The sequence below is a fragment of the Neolamprologus multifasciatus genome, chromosome 13 (assembly GCF_963576455.1).
Source record: "Neolamprologus multifasciatus chromosome 13, fNeoMul1.2, whole genome shotgun sequence".
Classification (NCBI taxonomy): domain Eukaryota; kingdom Metazoa; phylum Chordata; class Actinopteri; order Cichliformes; family Cichlidae; genus Neolamprologus; species Neolamprologus multifasciatus.
The window spans coordinates 33,860,597-33,875,676 of NC_140451.1; the positions used below are offsets into that span (position 1 = coordinate 33,860,597).

The 15,080-nt window shown below is 48.7% G+C and overlaps 1 protein-coding gene across 1 annotated transcript; it reads right to left on the bottom strand.

Moving 5' to 3' along the window:
• Positions 1–2,586: 2,586 nt before the first annotated feature.
• On the bottom strand, positions 2,587–11,225 carry shld2 (shieldin complex subunit 2). Its single transcript, XM_085182464.1, has 10 exons — positions 11,066–11,225; positions 10,094–10,905; positions 9,328–9,478; positions 9,004–9,111; positions 8,736–8,930; positions 8,468–8,614; positions 6,441–6,650; positions 6,108–6,351; positions 5,858–5,973; positions 2,587–2,894 (listed from the first exon to the last, which is right to left on the bottom strand). Exons 1-10 carry the CDS (start codon positions 11,223–11,225, stop codon positions 2,713–2,715), a joined length of 2,325 nt encoding a protein of 774 aa, XP_085038590.1. The 3' UTR covers positions 2,587–2,712.
• Positions 11,226–15,080: the final 3,855 nt, after the last annotated feature.

Consider the following 15,080-nt stretch of genomic DNA (forward strand, 5'->3'; position numbering starts at 1 on the left):
CAATGTGGTTGAATTCGTTTTTTATTGTATATGCATGTCATCTGTTTGTGGTGTGGAAAGACTGGCTAAGAGATGTGCATGGAGGAGGTTGGCTAGCTGGTTCAGCATGATTAGCACCCTTGGAAGCAGAAAGAGGTTTAATGATGCAAATGATTGTTTATGTATTTAAGAAACAGAAAGGTTGTTGTTAATTCATTTTATTAAATGCTGTAACATAAATAGTTTAAAAACTATTGATTTATGTCAATGTCACTATTTGAGTTAATCAAAATATTTTTCTATGGTAAAATGTGAACATTTCTGCACTTTTTACTTAAATGTTTAATGGTATTTGTTTGTGCATCTTTATAGTTTTCACGGTGCCATATTGTCGGTGGTTTAAAGAGGAGAGAATAAAGATGCATCAGTCAAAGCTCTCTGCGTCACGAGTGGTGATTCCAAGTGGGCAGCTACACTAAGCGTCCCAGAAACGACACAAAGTCATAAGGTCAAAGATAACTTTTAAAAACACCAGTATGGGGCCCTGATGAGTAAAAAAACTACATTTCCGCGAAAATGACGTCACTTCCGGTTTCGGGCAGGTCATGGCGGACATGCAAAAGTTCGCGCTGATGGACGTAGGAAGTGTTATGAACAGCTGATCGGATCGGCAAAGCGTGTTTCTGGAATATTATGTTTTTGTTGCTGCAAGTGCTTTTTATGCAGTTTTTGCAAAGTTATATGTGGAAGAAAACTGTGACCGAGGACAAGCTGATGGCATAAGATGTAAGAACAACTCCTCCGGTTTCATATGCAAAAAAAATTATTGTGCTAGCTCACGTGGTTGCAGAGCTTAGTTACACAAAACAGAGCGTGCTGCTCTGACCGGCTTTAAATATTTAAGTGAGAGCTAAGCTAAAGCAGCTTGTTTCAGACAGAGTAGCTCAGCATGAGATTTCTGGATGATGCAGGTCCAGGATTAAAAGAACAAAGGAGACAATGAAGAAATGTGTTTCTCTGCAGATGTCTAGATATTGTGTGTCCAAAAAGGTCGATTCTGTTCCTCTGGACGTTTTCAGTGGGAGAATCGTTTCGTCATCATCAGGTGACGTCTTCAGTCTCAGCTGACTGCAGGTTTCAATCTTATAAACAGGACATTTGCACGATGACTGAAACCAGCGCACTGAAGGAACAAAGGGCTGGGAGCTCAGTTTATGATCATTAATATGCAAACTGTCATTGATCAGCAACACTGATCAGTGGCAGGTTAGCCTTCTTACACTGTGAGATTTAGCTGGTCCAGTGTTTTGCAACCAGGACGAAAACTGCATTGTTCCTCAGGTATCTGAGGTTCGACTAACGGACGAACTCTCCTCTCCAGCACGCTGCCACAGACTTTCCCAGGGAGGCTGAGGAGTGTGATTCAAAACACCCTCTGGTCCCCTTCTTAAAGATGGGGACCACGCCTCTACCACATTGTAGAGGCGTGTCAACCAGGACAGCCCTACAACATCCTGAGGAACTCGGGGGCTCTGCCACGAAGACGTTGTTTGACTGCCTCAGTGACCTCGCCCCCAGATATTGGCGGGTCATCCCCAGACTCTGCTTCCGCCACAGAAGACGTGTCAGTGGGATTAAGGAGGTCCTCGAAGTGTTCCTTCCACCGCCCGACAATTTTCTCAGTTGACGTCAGCAGCGCTCGCCAGCACTAAACACAGTGCAGGTGGAGCACCGCTTCCCCTCCTGAGACGCCTGACGGTTTGCCAGAATCTCTTCGAGGCAGTCCGAAAATCTTTTTCCACGGCCTCTCCGAACTCCTCCCACACCCGAGTTTTTGCTTCCGCCACCGCCCGCGTTGCGTTCCTCTTGGCCATGTCGGTACCTGTGAGACCCACAGACTAACCAAGCCCAGTAGGACTCCTTCTTCAGCTTGGTGGCTCCACCACGACAGGCACCAACTACTTTGCGCCCATTTAACATTGTGCTTATAACTTAAATATGAAAAGTTACAAATATTTTACTAAATGTTGTAAAAAATGACTTGAAAAAACATGTTTTTTGAGGTTTTGAGCTACATGTGGAAAAATGTTGCCGTTAATTTCAGCATGTTTCACTTTACAAACGGCGCCCCATCAGTAACGGGGACATCTAAACGCTGACGTGTACACCTACACATACGGGTCAGTATCTAAGGTTTGACTCTCATCACCCACCGGAGCACAAACTGGGCGCCATCAGGACGCCACAGCACAGAGCGAACACCATCCCCACAGACACAGCATCAGGGAGGCCCTGAGTAAATGTGCTGGACTTTAGTCAAAGCTGGAAAGTTTTGATTTAGTTTTAACTGACCAGATGAAACTAAATCCAAACTGAAGTATAGATGTTTGTTGTGTTTCTACTGGTGACAGCTGCTCTACACGCTGTACAAAGCCTCTCCTCTTCCTGCCAGTGTCGACATTTTGTCCCATTTTAAAGAGTAACGGGGGCGAGCAGGACTCGTCCCGCCTTCCACGCAGCTTCATTTGGATTGGATCCTGTCTCTCCAGAATATATCATATATATATCATTGGTAGGTATCAATGTGAAACATGAAAACATCACTGAAACATTGAAAATGAGTTTTTATTGACCTTTGACCTCTGATAAGCCCCGCCCTGTTCTTTACTTATGTCACACCCGTCCTCAGGACAGATCCCAAAGCTGCCATCAGGTGTGCAGTCCTCTGTGAGGTCAGCGGGGTTCAGGGAGGAACTGAAGGTCCAGCAGCGTGAGGTCCTGACTGATGGGGATGCTGTTCTCATCGCACAGGAAGTTGCTTCTGATGGTGGCGGTGAAGGTCTTCCTCGGGAGGGAGAGGAGGGTGTGGATCCTCTCTGCTGCCACCTGGATGTGTTTCACCTCCGACCCCGGAGCTGAGGAACAAAACAGATTCAGACAGGATGAGCCGAGAATCACACCAGGAAGCATCTGACCAAGAACTCCTTGTGTAACTCCTCCCTCTGACTCCTCCCTCTTGTGACTCCTCCCTCTGACCCCTCCCTCCTCTGACTCCTCCCCTTGAGACTGTCTGTGAAGGTTCTCAGTCATCCAGGTCATCGTAGTCAAAGGAGCTTGCAAAGAAAAGCGTCTGGACTTCTTTAAGTTACTTGAAGACGTTTGACTCCCATCACCCTCTGGAACACAAACTTGGAGTAATCAGGCCCCTACACCACCGGGCAGAACATGTTCCCTCTAAGCCTGAAGGGAAAAAGAAGGAACACACACATGTAAAGGAAGCACTCAAAACGTGCGGCTATCCTAAATGGGCGTTCTTAAAGTCAGCAAAGAGGCACAGAAAAGAAGATCAGACACCAGCGAGGGAGGATAAGAAGGACAGACGCAACAACATTGTCATCCCCTATGTAGCCGGTGTATCAGAGAAACTCAGGAGGGTTTTCTCCAAGCATGACATCCCGGTGTACTTCAGACCCAGCAACACACTCAGACACAAACTGGTTCACCCGAAAGACAAAACACCAAAACACAGACTTAACAATGTGGTGTTTGCTGTACAGCAGCGAGGAATGCCCAGACCTCTACATTGGAGAGACCAAACAGCCACTTCACAAGCGCATGGCACAACACAGAAGAGCCACCTCCACAGGACAAGACTCAGCTGTCCATCTGCATCTAAAGGTCAAAGGTCACTCTTTGAGGATGCCAATGTTCACATTTTGGACAAGAGGACAGATGGTTTGAAAGAGGAGTGAAAGAAGCATCTATGTCCACTGTGAGCGACCATCTTTGAACAGAGGCGGTGGTTTACGACACCAACTCTCTGCCATCTATAATCCAGTTTTGAGTTCCCTCCCCAGACGCCTTAAGGCCCACTCACATCCTGGGACATCTGACCTCAGGAAATCACATGATAAGGTGGGGCCAGGTTTCACAATGAACTCACCTGAAACTCTGGCTGATTGGGACCCACACCCAGTTTCACACCTTGGCTCAGGCGATTAGAGGATCATCAGGGGGTCCTTTTGTCCCTCTGTGGGGGGAAACTCCCACTAGGTTTATATCTGGGACTCTCCACCATTTGACCTTAGAACTGAAGAAGCTTCTCGGATGAAGGTGAAATGTCTTCAAGTAACTTAAAGAAGTCCAGACGCTTTTCTTTACAAGCTCCTTTGACTCCCCCTGAGACTGATATTCTCCTACTCAGTGTACTGTAACCCAAAAAGTGCAGTTACCACAGACACGAGCAAACTGCACTACAACAAGTGCAGAAAGAGGAAACAGGCGATATAAACGGATCCTATATTTTGGGTTACAGACATCGCGCTGCCTTTAGGGCCTCATGACTCTGAGTCTGCGTGTGCACGTTCAGCTGGCCGCGGGACGTGGACACGTGACAGCACAGTTACAGGATCACCAGGATGCTCACTCAGCTTTCTTTCTTTGAACCAAACCAACACTGTTTGTTTACATTTTATGTTGCTATATTTTATTGTATTGTTGCTACTGTTGATAGATCATTGTAAGGTGACCTCGAGGGCCTTCAAGGAGGCCATAAATAAAATGTATCATTATTATTACTAAACTATTTTAACACCCTGGCTTCATCAAACACCTCAAAAATAGAATTTGTATGAGTAACGATGATGTAATCATCACGGTGCAGCTCTGAGCTTTTATAACAATGACGTCAGTTCCACCGTGGAAAAGATGGAGGATGGAGCCTCGTCATCATTTTATTCCCGTTTCATTTGAAATGTTCAATCTGAGCGCCAGACTCTGAGGAAGAGCTTTAACAATCGGTTTGACAGACCCCGATTCAGCCATGCATCCACCCATGCATCCACCCATGCGTCCACCCATGCGTCCACCCATGCATCCACCCATGCGTCCATCCATGCATCCACCCATGCATCCACCCATGCGTCCATCCATGCATCCACCCGTGCGTCCACCCGTGCGTCCATCCATGCGTCCATCCATGCTTCCATCCATGCATCCACCCATGCGTCCATCCATGGTCCACCATGGCTCCTCTATACCCACTCCGAGCTCCGTTTCTATCCCGCTGGTTTGGATTGGTCTTCTTGTGCATTTCCCGTTTTAGAGACTTTGACATGTTCCACGGATGACCTTTGTTTTCCTTTTATAATCGTCTCGCTGACAGGAACGAGCAGTCATGTTGGATTCATTCATGAGGGAAGCACAGCCACTCATTAAGATCTGCAAACACTTTCTGTGAACTTCAGGCTGTTTCACACATTTACGTCTGTGCAGGAACTTGTTTCAAGAATGTAGATGACACAGGAAATCCATATTTTTCACCAACACTGTGTCATTACAATGATTAAATGACTTCTAAGAAGCCAGGATGTTCACCTGAATCAACATCCTCTGACTCTCCTGCATATTCATCATTTTCCAGCAGGTTTCCTGTGCAGCGACTCCCTCTGCTGGACACTTTCTGTAACTGCAGCTCCTCCTGCCCTCAGACGGTTGGACTGGACTCACCTTTGCAGGGCTGAGGGCACACCAGCAGACACACTCTGTGCTAGTGATGGGCAGGAGGAGGAAACGATTACTAGTGGATGTTTTTGTGCTTCATCTGCTTTGACCAGAGAGATGGTGAAGCTGGAGGATGTGGTGGAGGAGTGTGATAACCTCGCCATCCACATCGAGCTGATTCCTGAGGAAGCTGAGCTCCTTCAGCCAGTCGGAGATGTTCCATCACTCTGCATCGGCGCTGCCGACAGCAGCAGAGAAACCGGTGAGGAGGTCGGGCTCTGTGGTTGGACGCCGACCCAGCTGTGGCGGCAGCCCGTGGGTCACGCCTGCGCTGCCTGCTTGGAATAAAGCTTCACTCTTTGAACGACCGTCTCACCTGAGCTACGATGGAGTTTATCGGGCGGAGCCTTGAGGATCTTCTGCAGAGGATCAGGAGGTACCTGAACACACACCTGGATGGAGCCCCGCCCACTCACTGTCAGCACACCTGGTCTGAAAAACACACCAACACATGCTGGTGTTTTAATCTGTGAGGCTCTGAAACTTGGATTCATTTATTTATTTTTATATTTAAAACTAAAAGAAATTAAAAAAAAACGTTAATCATCTGATGATGTCATCAGTACCTGTAGTAGCGGCGTACAGCGGTGTGGGGCAGGCAGGGGTAACACGGCCTGTAGATGTCGTTGGCGTCTGTGTCGAGCTCTGCAGAGCAGCGCCCACAGCCGGTGTAAGTGATGTCACCGCTCAGCGCCGCCATGATGCCTTCCAGTGACGTGGAGCCGTCCAGGACGGGCTGAGGTGCATTCTGGGAAGCCGGCGCATCCTGAAAGCAGAAGGTGATGACCTGGACTCTGAGCTCCGCGTCACCTGATGGAGCGGAGAAGAAAACATTCGCGGCTCTTTAAACGCGGTGATAAATCTGCTGAGGACGTTTCAGGTTTCGTAGTTTAGCTCACCGCTGTACTTCTGGGACAGCAGCGTGTCCAAGTCCAGCTCCGGAGTGCCGCTGTTTCCTTTCTGGCACCGCCGTGTCCAGTGGAAGTCCTGCACTCGGCGGTCAGTTGGGTCCACGGCCTGAACGGTGCTCCAGGGGGTGGAGTGCAGCTCCGGAAGGTCAGAGGTCAGACCCTCCCTTACCAGGAGGACACGGAAGTCCCAAACAGCCCCTGAGGAGACAGGATTTCCTGTTGGTGTGATTCACAGCAACAAACTCTTAAAGTAAAGCTGGAAGCTAAAGTGACAGTTTGTTAGTTTGGTGCTAGAAGCAGGTCAGACGTCCTTAAGTATCAACGCAGCTTTTGAGCTTCCTCTCAGCAGCTGTGCTACATGTGAGAGTGTCCGAAGGCCGACAGTAGAAGTACTGCAGTACTCGTCCCCACAGTAGACGTACTGCAGCACTCGTCCCTACAGTAGACGTACTACAGTACTCGTCCCGACAGTAGAAGTACTGCAGTACTCGTCCCCACAGTAGAAGTACTGCAGCACTCGTCCCTACAGTAGAAGTACTGCAGCACTCGTCCTGACAGTAGAAGTACTGCAGCACTCGTCCCGACAGTAGACGTACTACAGTACTCGTCCCTACAGTAGAAGTACTGCAGCACTCGTCCCCACAGTAGACGTACTGCAGCACTCGTCCCTACAGTAGACGTACTACAGTACTCGTCCCGACAGTAGAAGTACTGCAGTACCCCGTCCCGACAGTAGAAGTACTGCAGTACTCGTCCCTACAGAAGTACTGCAGTACTCGTCCCTACAGAAGTACTGCGGCACTCGTCCCGACAGTAGAAGTACCGCAGCACTCGTCCCGACAGTAGAAGTACTGCAGCACTCGTCCCGACAGTAGACGTACTGCAGTACTCGTCCCTACAGTAGAAGTACTGCAGCACTCGTCCCTACAGTAGAAGTACTGCAGCACTCGTCCCTACAGTAGAAGCACTGCAGCACTCGTCCCGACAGTAGAAGTACTGCAGCACTCGTCCCTACAGTAGAAGCACTGCAGCACTCGTCCCGACAGTAGAAGTACTGCAGCACTCGTCCCTACAGTAGAAGTACTGCAGCACTCGTCCCTACAGTAGAAGCACTGCAGCACTCGTCCCTACAGTAGAAGTACTGCAGCACTCGTCCCTACAGTAGAAGCACTGCAGCACTCGTCCCTAGTAGAAGTACTGCAGTACTCGTCCCTACAGTAGAAGTACTGCAGTACTCGTCCCTACAGTAGAAGTACTGCAGTACTCGTCCCGACAGTAGAAGTACTGCAGCACTCGTCCCGACAGTAGAAGTACCGCAGTACTCGTCCCTACAGTAGAAGTACTGCAGTACTCGTCCCTACAGTAGAAGCACCGCAGCACTCGTCCCTAGTAGAAGCACTGCAGCACTCGTCCCTAGTAGAAGTACTGCAGTACTCGTCCCGACAGTAGAAGTACTGCAGTACTCGTCCCGACAGTAGAAGTACTGCAGTACTCGTCCCTACAGTAGAAGTACTGCAGTACTCGTCCCGACAGTAGAAGTACTGCAGCACTCGTCCCTACAGTAGAAGTACTGCAGTACTCGTCCCTACAGTAGAAGCACCGCAGTACTCGTCCCGACAGTACTCGTCCCTACAGTAGAAGTACTGCAGTACTCGTCCCGACAGTAGAAGTACTGCAGCACTCGTCCCTACAGTAGAAGTACTGCAGTACTCGTCCCTACAGTAGAAGTACCGCAGTACTCGTCCCGACAGTAGAAGTACCGCAGTACTCGTCCCGACAGTAGAAGTACTGCAGCACTCGTCCCTACAGTAGAAGTACTGCAGTACTCGTCCCTACAGTAGAAGCACCGCAGTACTCGTCCCGACAGTAGAAGTACCGCAGTACTCGTCCCGACAGTAGAAGTACTGCAGCACTCGTCCCACAGACACCAGAGTGTAAGTGGGATTTCACCACACAGTGGGGTCTGGCGACGGCTGTGTCCATCTTTGATGTACAGGCTTTGTTCCCAAGCGTACCTTTGTCTCTGCTGAAGCGAGGCAGCCAGTCCACAGCTGCTCCCCACAGTAACACCGCCCCCTGCTGGTCCTCCGGCTGCTCCACAGTCAGGACAGCATTCAGCTGAACCGCCGACCTGCTGCGAGACTCCGCCTCAGCACGCCACTCTGAAAAACAGCGTGCAGCGAACAGTTCAGCCGACTTAAATAATCGACATCACTGACTCGACTCGACTGCTGAAACACTCAGAGCTTCAATGAGAGCAGCACAGGTACAGGTGAGACTCACCTGGGCTGATGTGTGTATGCGTGACTCGCAGCAGGGCGTGGACCAGTGCGTTTGCCCTCAGTGACCTCAGGGTGGCGTAGGGGAGGCGGTTCAGGTCTTGAGGGGGGCGGCGTGGCAGAGACACCAAGAGGGGGCGGCGCTCTCGGAGAAAGCTGCACAGACACCTGAGAGAGCGAGCATTAACCTGCTGGGAAACTACAGAGAGAGAGAGAGGGAACTGAAGCAGGTCAGCTTTGGAGGCACGTGATTGGACGAAGGCTCGGCTTACCTGGTGGTGAAGAGGAGGAAGTGATCTGTCCCACGTTGAGCAGTTTGCTGCTGAAGGTCGACTGCAGCACCGTCTCCCCTCTCCACCTGTCCTCGTTCACCTGCAGCGCTGACAAAACACACAGAGAGCTCATGCACGTGGACACAACTCGCCTCATGGCAGGGCGGCGACCGTCTGAAGGTGACAGCCCCGCCCATTTATGAAGAAAAGTTGCAGACTGTAAATTAAAGATGGACAAAGCTGCCAGGCCAAGGTGGGAGGAAGACTGCAGGTGTCTTCATCCGTGACACAGAGCATCAAACTAAACCAGTCAGCTGTTTGTACCTGTGATGAGCAGAGCGTCTCCAGGTCCTACAGTCAACGCCCAGAATGCAGCCCGCCGCCATAGCACCACCTTCATCTCAACGCCAGATTGGTCTGTCACTACAATAGACGCTAAAGGCACAGAGGCGCCCGCCGACCGCCCCGACTTCACCTGCAGACATGAAACAAACATTCGTGAAGTTTTTGACCATCAGAAACATTTCAGCAGCAGATGGATAGAGTTTAGTCTAAGCTCCGCCCCCCTTTATCACTGAAGGTGTAGCTCAGGGCTCGAGCTCACGTCTGTTCACCTGTATGCTGATGACACCGCCCTTTATGCTCGACCATGCCGTCTTTCAGCAGTCGTCACTGACGAGCCTGACGGTCGCCGTCCGGCTCTGCAGGGCTCGAGCTCGCTTTCTTTTCTTTATATACAAACCTCTACATGGTCATGACATCATCCTTCATGTTTCTGGTCCCCACCCTGCTGTCACCAGTTACTGACCAGAGCATCACTGCTTTCCAGAGGTTGTCTGGTCACTAAAGTTACCTCATATCAGAGAAAGTAGAGTATAAAACATCTCGTGCTCATGATTAGAATTCATGTCTTTATCCAGGTGTTTATTGTTTCATTTCTTTCTAACCAAACATGGTTTCTTTGCTGAGCTGATGCTGATGCTCCCATCATGCATTTTTCTCTTCCTTTGACCTTAAACTGGACGCTGCATTATCCCACTGCAGCACGTTGTGGTACAAACCGGTGTTACCTGGAAACACCTGGACTCACCTTGACTTCCTTCAGGTGACAGGGGTGAACCGCCGCCACCAGAACTGAGTACCGCATGCCTGGTTTGTCACATCGGGCCAGGAGTGTGGTGGTGGCACCGCTGTCAGGTGACTGTGGGGAGATTCTGGCTTTTTTGCTGCTGGGGGACTTGGCGGGGGACTTGGCGTTAGTTGTGGACTCTTGAGAACAGAGGACCCCGTCGGTGGTGGCCTCAAGGACAACACCGCCTTCCTCCACTCTCGGGGTCACACAGGCGTGACTGAAGAGCTCGGCAGAGGCTGCAGGCGACGGCGTCGCTGGGCTGAAGAGCTCGGGGGTGCTGGACGAGACGGAGGGAGGCGTTTGGGTGTGTTTGGGCGGGGTTTTCTCTGGGCTGGATGCTGATTGGACACTGCGTCTCAGGATTAATGCCTGGCTCAGAGTCCAGGTGGCGAGGTAATGAGTCTGGGAGGAAAGAGGTGCGGCGGCTGGCGGTTGTTCAGGTTTTTGATGATCTGGTTGGGCGGCAGGGAAACAGCGGTCCAGGTACTCGTGAACCGAAGCTGATGGCTGATCGTCCCGTCCGGCGTCTGACTCCTGAAACAGATCCTCCTTCAGACTTCCTGTCTCTGCTTCCTGTCCGTCTCTGTTTCCTGTCCGATCGCCTTCAGTGATTGTCGGATCACGGTGTACGCTCGCCTCTCCGCTCTCATTTCCAGGATCACTTGAAAATTTACAAACGTCCTGGATTATTTTTCTTAGTCTGACGTTCACAGAAGCGTCGACGATTCTGCCTCCTGAGTGATCCTGATCAGTAAATCTAACAGGTGAGTTTTAAAAGTTCCCTGCAGCCCATAAAGAGACACAAAGCGTCCTCACAGAGACGCCATGGCCTGTGGCTGCCTGCACGTTTACAGCTCAGTAATTCAGTTAATAAAAAGAGCAAAGCAGCAGTGAGTGCTCCTCCCCCTGTTTGGTCCCTGAACGCCTCACCTGCAGGTCTGAGCTGCCCGTCCCTCCAGGTGAGCTCCAGGTGTCTCCAGCGAGCAGGAGCACGATCGTCTTCCTCTAACCCGGCTCCGGGCTCTGAGGCTGGGCTGCAGGCGGGCGGAGGAGCCCCGAGGAAGACGTGGATCTTTCTCTGGTCGCACATGCTCCCTGCTGGAGAGGCGGACGGACGTTTAACCACTTCACTCTAAATGCATGCATGGATGCTTTTTCACAAGTGACCGATTAATCATCAGCTGCTGCTGCACAGAGCCTTTCAAAATAAGAGCTCCACTCGTAAAATGACTGTGAAAAATAAAAAGCATTCAGTTATATAAATTTGGTGCATTTCCTTCAAAACGGGGCTGAAAAAAGGAAACGTGAGTCAGCATCAACAACTGTGGTCACCTGGTCCAGTGTTCCTGCAAACTGCTGTGATTTGTTGCTCAACTGTTTTTCCTTAAAAAGTCCTTCAAATAATTAAACTTCTGAAAACTAGTTGTCACCAGTGTTTCTCTCTCATAAAGTCAGTATTTATTTGGGCTAAAAGAAGATATTTAATGATAAAAATGTTTAATTCTCTTAATCTAAAGAAAACGTAAAATGATGCACTTTATTCTGGAGCTAAATCAGCTCAATGCACAGAAGCACAAAAAGTAAACAATAATAAATAAGTTTTACCAACAAAATATTGATTAAATGACCCGTCTGTGAGTCTCAGACTGTGACTAAAGATTTGTATCTATTGAGACCTGCAGAAAGTCTGGACTCTGACAGGAAGTCAGGACGACTGCGAAGCTTCGTTAGGACTGAAACGTCTCTCAAACTCAATAACAAGTTACACAACAATGACCGAGCAGAAACACGGATGGTGTGTTTCACAGCTGGGAACAATAACAGGCCGTAAACAGCCCTGCAGCAGCCAAACATGGCCGACAGCATTTTCCTGCTGGCGTCTCTTCCTGTGTCTGGTTTACCTGCAGACTCACGCTCCTCCCGTAGGATCGCATCGCTCGGAGCTCGTACAGTCTCCTCTTCCTCACACGGTATTTCCAGACTTCCTGGGAGCGGGTATCGGTGTCCTCTTCTTCCTTCAGTGACTGATGTTCCTGCACTTCGTTTTGGTCCTCCAGCGTTTCTTCTTCTGGGGTTTCACCCTGCAGCTGGACACTGAGCTTCTTGGCGATCTCGTCAACCATCTTCTCGCTCATGTTTCTCCTTCCTCCTGCACTCAGAGCTCTGTGCTGCTCCTGGATTTGAACGTCCAACACCTCCAGCTGTTTGACCTCATTGCTCAGCCCTCTGCAAAGCGCCTCAGACACTTTGTCTTCTAACCTTTAAGACGTTGGGACGTCATTTTTAACGCTCCTCTGTCTGACCTCCAGCTGCAGCGTTTTCTTTAGAAATCATGGATGAGTCATGGAGCGAACTCTTCAAACAGCATTTCCATCAAAGCGTCTTCCATGTCCACCTTTGACTGAAGCTCCGGACCTCGATCTCTCCATAGAGCTTCTCCCTGTCCTCCCTGCAGGTCACTCAGGTACTGTAAGCCTGCTCTTTCAGCGAGTCAAAGCACAGCTGAGCGCGCTCCCTCTCTGACCTTCTGAGTGGTTTAAACCTGCATTCTCTCTGATGTCCAGCAGGGGGCAACATAGTCTAAGCATCATCGTGTTCATTGCATTTCGCATTGAGCTGCCTTTAGCTTGGGTAGCGTTAGCATTCTGTTTGTTAATTATGGGTTAACTTTGTGAGTGAGCGGCTGAACGCCACAGTCTTGTGAATAATTGTTTTATGGACACATTACCGCCCACTCTTGGTGTCAGAGGTACATTACTATGGCGTCATTTTAGTGCCTCTATTCTGAGCGCACGTAAAAAAAATTGCAAGCACAAATGTTGCGTGTTGGGGAGAAAAATATTTTGAGCAAGCAAAAGTTTAATTTGAGCGAACAAAATTAATTTCTGTGTGCAAGAAATGAATTTCAGTGTTTGCGACTATCCACATGCAAACACAATAACAGCCCCTCTGGCTCAGCTGTTGGCGTTTGCTCTCGCTCAGATCTCTGTGCTCACAGACGTCTGCACACCTGCTCTCAGCGTGTCGCTCTCAACATCTCGTGCGCTCGACTCTCTGTACACCGTTATAAGTGTGCCACAAAACCAACCAATCACAGACTTGGATGCTAAAATTCTGATTGGCTGTTTTGGTCTCCAATCAGCTAGCTAGCTACTGTAGCCAAACCCAGGCAAATATCCCAGAATGCATTTCGTCCAAAACCCAAACGAGGCAGTTGCGGAGGCTGGTGGAGTTTATTACTCTTTCTGGTTCACAAAATAAACTTTTAAGATATTTTCAGGTGAGGATGGTGCTGTGCAAACTTCAAATATCTGCTCGATGTATCAAGACATCACATGTTTGCAAAAGTGCTCAGAAGTGTGTGCTCAGAATAGAGGCACTAAAATAATGCCATGCATTACATCCTAACCAGCAACAAATATGATGAGCCAGTATCTGATTGGCTGATAGCATCTGAGTGCTGGGGTTTGTCCCTAACACTGTAAAATCATCTTCAGACAATGTTTTTGTAAACAGGAATCTGCACTGACAGTATTTACTTATCGTGTAAATGTTGTGTTCACACAGTCTTGGGTTTCATAGTCACTTTTTCAGAGTTTTATTCTAACATTTGCTAAACTAAGATTGCATAAAGCACGTTGTAAAGCTGTCTCACTTAAGTTTACTGTCTGAAGTTTAAGTGGTTGGTTAAAACCACGTTTCCTAATCACTCCCTTCTGAAGTTAACTACAACGTTCACCACCAGGTGGCAGCATTTTACCAGTGGGTGTGTTCAAATGGCAACCTCCAGCTCCCCACTTCCCCTGAGCACAACATCAAATCACTTTTATCGTCACATCACATGTGCAGGTACACTGGTACAGTACATGCGAGTGAAATTCTTGTGTGCGAACTTCACAAGCAACAGAGGTGTGCAAAAATACAATAACATAAGAACAAGCAAATATAAGAATGGCTAAATCTGAGAATTATATGAATAAATATATGTACAATATAAGAGTGTATGCATATTACTGAATGTGTATACTAAATATGTATGTCTACGTGTGTGTGTGTGTGTGTGTGCAGTTTATGGCTGGGGTGACTGGAGTCCTCGATGATCCTCCCCGCTTTCCTCAGGCAGCACTTCCTGTAGATGTCCTGGAGGGAGGGAAGCTCACCTCCAATTATCCTTTCAGAACACCGAACTACTCTCTGGAGAGCTTTGCTTTGAAGTTAGTGTTGCTATGGACAATATCATGGTAGCCAAAACAAAAGAACAAATAAAACATCAACAACAGGACACGAATGGAGTGTAAAATGCTTTAAAAATAGAGTCCGTCTTTTATGTACAGTCTTTGTGATATTCAGCCCTTTCTCTAACAAATGTGTTTTAGAGGTCCGCCTCCCTAAACCCCACTGTTTCCTGATTGGCCAGATTGATTGTCAGCATGTCACATGCTGACATCAGCGCATCACTAAAGAAGTAAGAACAGTGTAAAGTGAGCGTGTAGACGTGGTCAAACCTGAGCTCGTGAACAAAAAGTAACCTGTTGGCCACGTGTGATGCAAACATCCATCACTTTCACTTTTCGCCTTTTTGGTTCTGTGGATTTTGCTTTAATTTCTCTTTGATGTTTTTTAAATCGATGCTCAAACGGAAGTTAGAGTAAAACGCAGACATTTCTACTCTGGACTTGTTTTCAAATAAGTGTCTGTGAGCTGCAGAAAGGTCAGAAAATCTGAACAGAAAAATCACAAGTGTGACGACCCCACAGATTTAGCTGGCGACCTTTAGCAGGAGCTTGACCCCTATGTTGGGGAGCGCTGGACTGAACTACTGCTCGCACTTCTGCACTTTCACATACGTTTTTTGTGCAGTTTTGCATGCTGGGTTTTTTGTTTGTTTGTTTTTTACAGCGCATTGTGTTCTGCGCCCTGATCGACTGTAGACCATTATCAATCA

What these genes read in the sequence shown, in the direction of transcription:
- shld2 (XM_085182464.1), bottom strand. Translation starts at nt 11,225, where the DNA reads ATGTGCGACCAGAGAAAGATCCACGTCTTCCTCGGGGCTCCTCCGCCC. An exon ending in CGGGCAGCTCAGACCTGCAG is followed by an intron (nt 10,906 to 11,065) that starts GTGAGGCGTTCA and finishes GGAACTTTTAAA; the next exon opens with ACTCACCTGTTAGATTTACT. An exon ending in TAAACTCCATCGTAGCTCAG is followed by an intron (nt 2,895 to 5,857) that starts GTGAGACGGTCG and finishes TTTGTTCCTCAG; the next exon opens with CTCCGGGGTCGGAGGTGAAA.